The sequence below is a fragment of the Physella acuta genome, unplaced genomic scaffold, assembly GCF_028476545.2.
Source record: "Physella acuta isolate Inbredline_101_S28 unplaced genomic scaffold, ASM2847654v3 ptg000441l, whole genome shotgun sequence".
NCBI lineage: Eukaryota > Metazoa > Mollusca > Gastropoda > Physidae > Physella > Physella acuta.
Genome location: NW_026731960.1, coordinates 434,688 through 446,777, shown reverse-complemented (window position 1 = coordinate 446,777; position 12,090 = coordinate 434,688). Strand labels below are relative to the sequence as shown.

The window sequence follows — 12,090 nt, the reverse complement described above, 5'->3', positions numbered from 1 at the left end:
AAGCACCTGTTTTTAAAATAAATGTTGACTTTGATCAGATATTTTTGTTTTGGGAACGCATGAAGTTTGTAACATGAACTGAAATCAACAACTTGCTCCTGCAGCTGCTGATGGGGCTGGGGACACCTGGGGCGGATAAGAAATCCAGCGCATCCATTGCCTGCTTCCTGGCTGCCAACGGAGCCGACCTCAATCTGAAGAACAAAAAGGGGCAGACACCGCTGGACCTGTGCCCAGACCCCAACCTGTGCAAGGCCCTGGCGAAATGTCACAAGGAGAGAAACAGGTTGGAGGGGAGGGAGAGATGGCATTTGTAGAGTAGAATAGTTAACTAGGCCATGAGGGATATTTATAAAACACTTAACTGGGTTATTTGTATAATTTAATGAAATATAACTAACACTTAATTAGGTCATTAGAATTACTAACAGAATAAAACACTCAACTATAGAATCATGTATAGAACAAAATATTTGGAACTTAGAGAATAGAATAATTTCTACAATAGAATATTTAACTGGGTCCTTAGAAGCATTTATACAATAGAACACAGAACTAGGATTAATTTTTAAAATAGAAGAAAAAAGTGTTGAGCAATACCTTTAAAACAAAAAATAAAAGTTTAGATAACACATAAACCTTACAACTGACTTATAATAGGAAAGGGGTAATCATCATTTGTAGGATACACTATGTGGGGTAATCATCATTTGTAGGATACACAATGTGGGGTAATCATCATTTGTAGGATACACAATGTGGGGTAATCATCATTTGTAGGATACACAATGTGGGGTAATCATCATTTGTAGGATACACATTGTGGGGTAATCATCATTTGTAGGATACACACCCTAACCCCCTACACCAAACACCCTAACCCTACACCAAACACCCTAACCCTACACCAAACACCCTAACCCAACACCAAACACCCTAACCCTACACCAAACACCCTAACCCAACACCAAACACCCTAACCCTACACCAAACACCCTAACTCTACACCCAACACCAAGAACCAAACACCCTTACCCAACACCCTAACCCAATACCAAACACCCTAACCCAACACCAAACACCCTAACTCTACACCAAACACCATTACCCAACACCCTAACCCAACACCAAACACCCTAACCCAACACCCTAACCCAACACCAAACCCCCTAACAAAACACCCAACACCCTAACCCAACACCAAACACCCTAACCCAGGGGTTCCCAACCCCGTGCCCGCAGGAGCCATGGCGCCCGCCGAACAATTCGTATGTGCCCGCCTCTCACTATTCGACAGAGACAGAATTTTTTTCATAAACATTGTTGAAGGGGATGGAAATCAAAAGTTTGAGGGGGGGAGGGTGTGCAAATCGAAAGTTTTGTCCCCGGGAAGAGTGGCTACGCCTCTGGAAGGAGTTTGTCGATTTAAATTAGGTGGTGCCCGCCACCCTACCGATATTTTAGAATGTGCTCTAGAGTAAAAAAAGGTTGGGAACCCCTGCCCTAACCCAACACCAAACACTTAACACCCTAACCCTACACCCAACACCCTAACCCAACACCCTACACCAAACACCCACCACACTAACCACTCTATCAACTTTCCAGCCCTGCCCTGACGGCACCAAACGCTGCCATTATCCGCAATGACCAGGAGAGTCTGGAGGAGTGCATGGTCTGCTCAGACCAGAAGAGGGACACGCTGTTTGGACCCTGCGGACACATCTGCACCTGCTCACTCTGCTCACCCAGGGTCAAGAAGTGCCTCATGTGTAAAGACCCTGTACAGTCCAGGACAAAGGTCAGTGGAGGGGAGGGAGGGTTTGGCACAATTGTTTTTTATTAGCACACTACGCTGTCTGTTGTAACAATGTTTTTTGTTGAGTCTGGGGACAACTGAGGTCTATTTGAAATAGCCCACTCACTGCTTTCACAATAGTTTATGTTGAGTCTGTTTTTATCTGGCCAATATGGTGGTTACAGAGAGAGAACATTGGATGGGGGGGGGGGGGGGCTTATCATATTTAGTGTAAATGTAACACTGGTTAATGGGCCTTATTGGTTGTAGGTTTAAAATAATAAAAACTGTAAACTTGTTTGTCTAAAATAAAGTTTAGTTTTAGTTTTACTAGTTTATAAATCTGTGTTTGTATTGTGTTTTGATGTTGTATTGTATAAGTTTGTTGTGTTGTGATCTAATGTTGTATAGAAACCTAATGTTGTATTATGATCTTATGTTGTATTGTAACGTAAAGTTGTATTGGGATCAATGTTGTATTATATCTAGTGTTGTATTATGATCTAATGTTGTATTGAGACTTAATGTTGTATTGTGATCTAATATTGTGTTGAGATCTAATGTTGTATTGTGATCTGTTATATTATGATCTAATGTTGTATTGTGATCTGTTGTATTCTGATCTAATGTTGTGCTGTGATCTGTTATATTATGACCTAATGTTGTGTTGAGACCTAATGTTGTATTGTGATCTAGTGTTCTATTCTGATCTAATGTTGTTCTGTGTTCCCTTACAGATTGAGGAATGTGTTGTGTGTTCTGACAAGAAAGCCACTGTACTCTTTAAGCCTTGTGGCCACATGTGTGCTTGTGATGGTAAGTGTCCTTCACTCTTGACCAGTCCTTTATCCCTCTTGACGTCCCAGCCACTCACTCTTGACCAGTCTTTTATCCCTCTTGACCAGTTTCAGTCCCTCACTCTTGACCAGTCCCAGTCCCTCACTCTTGACCAATCTCAGTCCCTCACTCTTGACCAGTCCTTTATACCTCTTGACCAGTCCCTTATACCTCTTGACCAGTCCCAGTCCCTCACTCTTGACCAGTCCCAGTCCCTCATTCTTGACCAGTCCCAGTCCCTCATTCTTGACCAGTCCCACTCCCCTCTCTCTTGACCAATCCAAGTCCCTCATTCTTGACCAGTCCCAGTCCCTCAGTCTTGACCAGTCCCAGTCCCTCCCTCTTGACCAGTCCCACTCCCCTCTCTCTTGACCAATCTCAGTCCCTCATTCTTGACCAGTCCCACTCCCTCACTCTTGATCAGTCCCAGTCCCTCAGTCTTGACCAGTCCCAGTCCCTCCCTCTTGACCAGTCCCACTCCCCTCTCTCTTGACCAATCTCAGTCCCTCATTCTTGACCAGTCCCAGTCCCTCACTCTTGACCAGTCCCAGTCCCTCTGTCTTGACCAGCTCTTCTCTGTAAAGTTTGTGATGTGTCTAGACCAGTCCTATAGCAGTAAGATAGCCAGATGTCCTCACCCCCCCCCCCCCCCTATAGATGTAAACAAACAAGGGGGCTGAGTGATTGAACCAATGTTTAGGTTATGTTGGCAGTCTACCAATAGCTTTTAGCTGTACAAATAGGCTAAGATTAAACAATGTCAAATGTAAGTACTTGTCATATAAAGCTTATTTTGGATACATTTTCAATAGTTTTTTTTTTCTTTCCTTATCCGAATGTTCTTAATTACACAATGGTATAATTACTCAATTTGGTCTAATGCTGTTTAATTTCATTTTAGGTTTTTAAGAAGAATTTATACTATATCACTGCATAGATAGTTTGTTTTGATCTAGCCGTTAAAGAAAAAAAGCTATTAGAATAATTATTTGAACCAAATCTTTTGACAGGCTGTGCTAACCTGATGAAGAAATGTGTTCAATGCCGAGCTTCTATTGAGAAGACAATACCATTCATTGTTTGCTGTGGTGGGACACGTAAGTTTCTTCTCAATTTCTGATTTATAATTGTACTCTACTGTAGTGATATGCAAGAATAAGTTTTAAATTGATTGTAGTGGAGGGGTTTTGGTGGGTACAGTGGGTTGGGTTTTGGGTGGGTACAGTGGGTTGTGTTTTGGTTGGGTACAGTGGGTTGGGTTTTGGTGGGTACAGTGGGTTGGATTTTGGTGGGTACAGTGGGTTGTGTTTTGGTGGGTACAGTGGGTTGGGTTTTGGTGGGTACAGTGGGTTGTGTTTTGGTGGGTACAGTGGGTTGGGTTTTGGTGGGTACAGTGGGTTGGGTTTTGGTGGGTACAGTGGGTTGGGTTTTGGTAGGTACAGTGGGTTTTGGTTGGGTACAGTGGATGGGGTTTTGGGTGGGTACAGTGGATGGGGTTTTGGTTAGGTACAGTGGATTGGACTTTGGGTGGGTACAGTGGGTTGGGTTTTGGTTGGGTACAGTTGGCTGGGTTTTTGGTTGGGTACAGTGGGTTGGGTTCTAGTTGTGCACTATTGTATATTCTGTGAACCTTGTATCTGCCCCCCAGCGCCACCTGAGCCTCAGAAACCTGGCATCATGAACAACGGCTCCCGCGATGTCAGCCGCGACATTCAGAAGCTCCAGCAACAGCTGCAGGACATCAAGGACCAGGTCAGTTGGGGCACAGGACTTTTGGCAGGGTAGTCAGGTGGCCAAAGTTGGCAGGGTCAGGGTAGTCAGATGGCCAAAGTTGGCAGTGTCAGGGTAGTCAGGTGGCCAAAGTTGGCAGGGTCAGGGTAGTCAGGTGGCCAAAGTTGGCAGTGTCAGGGTAGTCAGACGGCCAAAGTTGGCAGTGTCAGGGTAGTCAGGTGGCCAAAGTTGGCAGGGTCAGGGTAGTCAGGTGGCCAAAGTTGGCAGGGTCAGGGTAGTCAGATGGCCAAAGTTGGCAGTGTCAGGGTAGTCAGGTGGCCAAAGTTGGCAGTGTCAGGGTAGTCAGGTGGCCAAAGTTGGCAGGGTCAGGGTAGTCAGATGGCCAAAGTTGGTAGTGTCAGGGTAGTCAGGTGGCCAAAGTTGGCAGGGTCAGGGTAGTCAGATGGCCAAAGTTGGCAGTGTCAGGGTAGTCAGGTGGCCAAAGTTGGCAGTGCCAGGGTAGTCAGATGGCCAAAGTTGGCAGTGTCAGGGTAGTCAGATGGCCAAAGTTGGCAGTGCCAGGGTAGTCAGATGGCCAAAGTTGGCAGTGTCAGGGTAGTCAGGTGGCCAAAGTTTTTACAGGAGTGAACTAGTCCTATTGGTTGAGCACACTTAAATTTAAAAAATGATATGATAAGAAATGAGATAAGGACCCAAAATATAAATAACCTGATGATCAATAGGGCAGGGGAAGTAGAATTCACCTGTTTCTGTGACATTAGCATATAAAAGGTAGTGTGGTCAGCAGTATGCCCAGATGCCCTTACTTTCCCTAACTTGTCAGGTATCAATTTGGAGCTGGGTGGACTTGTATCTACTACAGACTTGAGCCTTGTATACAAACCCAAGACTTTTGAGTTAGCAATCATCCACTTTACCTCCCGGCCACACTGCACTATATAAATAACCATTGCTCTAACTCACAATCTGATGGTACTTAAGAAAATTGTTCTTACTCCCAATCAAATGGTACCATATAATATTGCTATTACTACCCTGATGTACTTTAGAATATTGCTCTAATTCCCAATCTGGTGGTACCTTAGAATATTGCCCAATCTGGTGGTACCTTAGAATATTTCCTAATCTGGTGGTACCTTAGAATATTGCTCAATCTGGTGGTACCTTAGAATATTGCTCAATCTGGTGGTATCTTAGAATATTGCCCAGTCTGGTGGTACCTTAGAATATTGCCCAATCTGGTGGTACCTTAGAATATTGCTCAATCTGGTGGTACCTTAGAATATTGCTCAATCTGGTGGTACCTTAGAATATTGCTCAATCTGGTGATACCTTAGAATATTGCCCAATCTGGTGGTACCTTAGAATATTGCCCAATCTGGTGGTACCTTAGAATATTGCTCAATCTGGTGATACCTTAGAATATTGCCCAATCTGGTGGTACCTTAGAATATTGCCCAATCTGGTGGTACCTTAGAATATTGCTCAATCTGGTGGTACCTTAGAATATTGCTCAATCTGGTGATACCTTAGAATATTGCCCAATCTGGTGGTACCTTAGAATATTGCTCAATCTGGTGGTACCTTAGAATATTGCCCAGTCTGGTGGTACCTTAGAATATTGCCCAATCTGGTGGTACCTTAGAATATTGCCTAATCTGGTGGTACCTTAGAATATTACCCAATCTGGTGGTACCTTAGAATATTGCCCAGTCTGGTGGTACCTTAGAATATTGCCCAATCTGGTGGTACCTGCCCAATCTGGTGGTACCTTAGAATATTGCCTAATCTGGTGGTACCTTAGAATATTGCCCAGTCTGGTGGTACCTTAGAATATTGCCCAATCTGGTGGTACCTTAGAATATTGCCCAATCTGGTGGTACCTTAGAATATTGCCCAGTCTGGTGGTACCTTAGAATATTGCCCAATCTGGTGGTACATTGGAATATTGCCCAATCTGGTGGTACATTAGAATATTACCCAATCTGGTGGTACATTGGAATATTACCCAATCTGGTGGTACCTTAGAATATTGCTCAATCTGGTGGTACCTTAGAATATTTCCTAATCTGGTGGTACCTTAGAATATTGCCCAATCTGGTGGTACCTTAGAATATTGCCCAATCTGGTGGTACCTTAAAATATTGCCCAATCTTGTGGTACCTTAGAATATTTCCTAATCTGGTGGTACCTTAGAATATTGCCCAATCTGGTGGTACCTTAGAATATTACCAATCTGGTGGTACCTTAGAATATTGCCCAATCTGGTGGTACCTTAGAATATTGCCCCATCTGGTGGTACCTTAGAATATTGCCCAATCTGGTGGTACCTTAGAATATTACCAATCTGGTGGTACCTTAGAATATTGCCCAATCTGGTGGTACCTTAGAATATTTCCTAATCTGGTGGTACCTTAGAATATTTCCTAATCTGGTGGTACCTTAGAATATTGCCCAATCTGGTGGTACCTGCCCAATCTGGTGGTACCTTAGAATATTACCAATCTGGTGGTACCTTAGAATATTGCCCAATCTGGTGGTACCTTAGAATATTTCCTAATCTGGTGGTACCTTAGAATATTGCCCAATCTGGTGGTACCTGCCCAATCTGGTGGCACCTTAGAATATTACCTAATCTGGTGGCACCTTAGAATATTGACCAATCTGGTGGCACCTTAGAATATTGCCCAATCTGGTGATACCTTAGAATATTGCCCAATCTGGTGGTACCTTAGAATATTGCCCAATCTGGTGATACCTTAGAATATTGCCCAATCTGGTGGTACCTTAGAATATTGCCCAATCTGGTGGTACCTTAGAATATTGACCAATCTGGTGGCACCTTAGAACTTTGCCCTGATGTACCTCGTAATGTTCCAGACGTGCTGCCCAGTGTGTATGGACAGGCTGAAGAACATGATCTTCCTGTGCGGCCATGGAGCCTGCCAGCTGTGTGGTGACCGGCTCAATGAGTGCCCCATCTGTAGGAAATCTGTGGAGAAGAGGATCCTGCTCTATTGAGTCATAGGTGGCCAAACATAAACCTTCTGACATATCTGGCCTAATAAACATTGTAATACATGGACACAGTATGAATGTAAGCTATGTACAGGTGATGGATATAAAACTCAAGATGATAAATGACCCATTCAAAAACAAATTGTACTTAATTTGGTCATCTTGGATTTTATAGTTCCCAGTCATACCTGTGAGCTCATTAGTTACATCAGATGTGGTCATATACATTTGTCAGCTCTAGTGGTCAAATGTGGTCTTTAATGTTTGTGGTCTTGTGAGCTAGACATTTTTTAAATGTGTTTCGGATTTTGATGTGTAAATTGTAAACATGTTGAGTTATAAATAGAATTCTCCACATGGTTGGTAGACAACAGTTAACGTGGGATTTAAGTATTTGAATATTGTTTGTGTTTTATTGTCCTTCCCATATCATGTACAAAATACACTTGCCATCATCTGTTTTTTGTACAATGTTTTTTGCCTGGCTTATTGAAGATTAAATCTTAAAAAGACTACAATACCTCTCCTTAGTAAAATTGTTTATATAGTCCATGATTATCCGTAGAACTGCCATTAAAATTTAGGTGCTTCCTTTTAATTTATTGATATATATTTATTTTTACATATATATGTATAGTCCTTAAACTATATGTGTATATGTAGTTGGTTCAGATAACTAGAAAAAAATCTGACCTGAAATGTTCTGGTTCCAAAAAATGGAGGGACGCCTATAATTTCAATAAAGCTGATAAAATAATGCCTGGTTTCAAGAGTTAATCTTCATGGATTAGATCATGATAGGACATGTGGCAGGATTAGGGGTGTGACAGCTGGAGACAGGCTATTGTTTGGTGACAGGTTAGACATCCTAATTTCATCAAGACAAAAATTGTAGGCAGTGGAGGAAAAAAAAACTGAAAACCAATTAATTTTTTATACTGACTTCCTATATTTTTCTTTCATGTGTAAAAAAATGTATTTTTATTTGTCAAACTGTGGTTTGTGTTGTAAGCAAGAAATCTATCATTCAATATTGTGTTGATTGTAGTTGATGCTTTTTTTTATAATGCAACTTAACTTGTTACATAAGTAAAACACAAGTATCGGATAACTGGCTTTAATAGCCACTATTTGCCGGTCACATTAAAATAAACATCACCTCATATAATTGAACACAATTTACAATTATGATCCAATTATTTTTATGTAAAAACTTACTGAATTTTTGGTACAATTATTGCAATGTTTAACAATGCTTATGAATAACTTTAATAAAGATCTTTACTATATGCATATCCTACTAGTAATAAGGAATGAATGATATCAAATGTCTGTATATTCCACAACAAAAGTTATTAAAGAATGGAAATTTTTAATAGCTATTTTCTATAAATAGATGTTGATTTGTCCCCATTGTCCATTGGTTGTTTATTTTCAACCTGCTATCCATTTTTTCGCTAATTTAATTTAATTCACATTGTGTATTTCCCATTTCTTTGCTTTGTCTTTCATGCATGCATTAAATTAATGAGTTAGCCAAGTGCTACTTGTAGCCAGTATCTCATGGCATTTCCTGGTGTGTAACCTGTGCATTTGCGTATTTTTATCATTTCTGCCTAAACCATTTTTTTTTCATGTGAAGTGTTTAAAAAAAATTTTAATCTGTAACTTAATATCAAATGGCTTTGTAATACATGAAAGTATTTTTATTGTATTAAAAACAATTGTATGTGCTGTTACCAAAAAACGTCCTAAAAATCCCCATATTATTCAAATGATTTTGTTAGGCAAACTACTTTTTTTATCATTTTCATATTAAAGCCTTTCCTTAATTGTCTAAGGATGTTCTGCAAAAATAACTTACAAATATAAATTTTCTCTACTTCATTGTGTAATGAACTGAGATAAAAATAATTATACTTTAACTGCACTATGTCATTCAGATGAAACCTGATTTATGTAAAACTTCATGTGTCTGTTAATAATTTTTTAGTTTTAGTTGTAACAAAAAGCCATTAAACCAGGGCCTTGACATTTAACCCACATCTAGTCCATGCTTTGTAAATTTATCGTCAAATTCATTATAACATATTTGTTATTTCTGATATTTTTAGAACTGTCGTATTAAGTATTAAAATTTGGGGTGTGTGGTTATAGGAATTTTTTTGTGTTTTGCATGTTAGTTGTCAATTGGCAATAATTATGATACATAGTCTGCTTAAAAAAATAATTTACGAGATATTTTTTAAAGGTCTGTTAAAAAGAAAAGAATTTTCTAGATATTTCTGAAACATTTCGAAAATATCAAGAAAATTTTCTTAGACATGTTTGTGCTGTGTTATATATTTTTTTTAATTTGATAACTTCTAAAAAATAAATGAACTATTTCATTATAGCATTTCAAATACGATGTTTTGAATGTTGAAAATTTACAAACAATTCGATTATTAGAAATCTATTATTTAATTCAGATTTCTTTTATTCTTTAAATTATCAAAAGATTTAAACAGAGGATTATTATATTTTTTTACCATATGTTTCTTGTTAAAATATATTTTTTTTAGTTTTTAAAGCCACTGCTAGTAACCTTGTCTAAAATCTAATTTTGGTTTCGTACTTGGGTTTTAGCTATTTCTCACTGGCCAAGTTACCCTCTGTTTTTATGGACCTCACTAGTCAGATAGTTGCCAGATTTCCACTGACTACTGCCAAATTTTTTATTTGTCAAAATAATGATTTGATGGCAGTAAGTTTGAGCAAAATTTTACATCACATGTAAAAGTCCTTGGCAGAAAAACAATTTTTTTTTGTTTTCAACGTGGAAGATTATTGTAGGATGCTACATTTTCCTATTTAGTTTTTGTTTCATCAACAGTTGTATTAAATTTATAAAACCATTATCATATTTAGCATATTGCATTCATTAATTGTAAATATGATTTTGGATATTCAAATGGAAACTAATTTATTACAATTCATTTTTAACAAGATTTTAGTAACAACCTTATTTACAGTTCCTAGTAAAAACAACTGCACAGTATAGTTGTTTTACAACTATATGATAGAAAGTGGTAGTATGCCATCATTAAAATCTTGTATTTTTAAATTGTGACTACAAAAAAACTGGACTAACTAATGAAAATCAAATTGACATGCTTATATTAATTTTAAAAAATTGTATGTACTGTTTTGTTTTATTTATGTGTACGTAGTGTAGGGCATGATTTACATTGTAATTTGATTTCTGGCTTTTTTTAAACAAAACATCTAATAAAATTTTGAAGCATACCAACTTTCTTCCACCCTGTTCTTTTTTAATGTACTGACCTTCAGGCATCTTGATAGACTGTGGGTCGCGACTGCCAGAGGGGTTGCAAAGAACTTTCTGGGGGGGGGGGGTCGCCAACTGTTAGACTAAACAATGCGTACTGTGCTAAGTTGTTCTTCGTGATGAGTCTATGAAACCTTCAAAACTAAAACGTCATTTTGAGACAAGTCATTTGGAACACCCCCAAAAAAAATGGAGTTTTTTCGTCGACATGAAGCTAGTTGCTAACATCAGAGACTTGATTGAGCATGAACTTTTCACCAAGAAAACACAGTATTAGTGCAAACATCAAATGAACTCACATTAGAAATTGTCAAGCAAAAAAAAAAAAAAAAAAAAAACTCACAACTCTGCATGTTGAAGATGGTGAAATTAATTCTTGGGGATTCCAGGGCAATAAATGCAATGCAACAAATATCTCTTTCTAATATAATATTCAGTGGCTTATAGCAGACATCCATAGATGTTAAAGAACAAATTTTTAATTAAATCAAACTTTCACCAAACTTTTCAAGTTGATGAATCAACAGACATCACATCGTGTTCGCAGTTAGTTGTCATTGTGAAATATATTCATTCCGATGATAGCAAAGAATAGTTGCTATTTTGTGAAGACATCACAGAGAAAAAAAAATACGCTTTTTGAAACAGGATGATTTAAATGGGAAGACAGCTGTGGGGTTTGTATGGATAAATAAATATATGAAAGAGGAGATTTCTGGGCATCTTGAATCTCTTGAAAACGCACTGCTGCATTATTTCCCTGAGCTGAAAGAAGAAGAAACTGCATGGTTCCCTTGATGCTGGCATTCTTGATGAATTACAAGATGAGTTCTTAAATTTGTGGAATGATTCAGAGTTGCCTCAGATGAAAAACTGCTCACACAATTTTGGTGTAGTATGCACCATTCATACCCTTAATGTGAAATTGACTGCCTTTTGAGTTTTAGTACCTTTTATGTCTACATATCTTTGTGAGAACACTACTCCAATTAAAACAAAACAAAGAAATTAAATGTTGAGAATGACATGAGGTTGGCGCTAACAAAAACTCAACCACGAATGTTGATGCTAGATAATAGCATGCAATTTTACTCATCGTATTAAAACAGTTATCAGGAATAATTCATATTGAAAGTCTACTAGAAAATCTAATTTTGGAGCTAAGGGGGGGGGGGGGGGGAGGGTGTCGTGGGTCACTTACTTTTTATCAAAGGGGTTCGCCACTCAAAAAAGTTTGGGAACCACTGTGCTAGACTGTTCCCACATGTAAATTCCTTACTTTAATAACTAGTTTGGTGAAAATGCTCCTCTATAAAAAAAAGTTTATTTTACAAACCACTTTCAATATAAACAATTCGAAAAGATATTAGTGTCA

The 12,090-nt window shown here is 38.7% G+C and overlaps 1 protein-coding gene across 2 annotated transcripts in view; it reads left to right on the top strand.

Annotated features, from left to right (window-relative positions):
• Positions 1 to 10,669, top strand: part of LOC131943084 (E3 ubiquitin-protein ligase MIB1) — a 94,004-nt gene extending 83,335 nt beyond the window's left edge. For both annotated transcript variants that reach the window (XM_059303094.1, XM_059303093.1), the window contains 6 exons: positions 105 to 286; positions 1,609 to 1,801; positions 2,536 to 2,614; positions 3,646 to 3,732; positions 4,284 to 4,387; positions 7,247 to 10,669. In XM_059303094.1, the coding sequence (XP_059159077.1) occupies positions 105 to 286; positions 1,609 to 1,801; positions 2,536 to 2,614; positions 3,646 to 3,732; positions 4,284 to 4,387; positions 7,247 to 7,387 (786 nt within the window). In that variant the 3' untranslated portion in view covers positions 7,388 to 10,669. The remainder of the gene's footprint in view (positions 1 to 104; positions 287 to 1,608; positions 1,802 to 2,535; positions 2,615 to 3,645; positions 3,733 to 4,283; positions 4,388 to 7,246) is intronic.
• Positions 10,670 to 12,090: the final 1,421 nt, after the last annotated feature.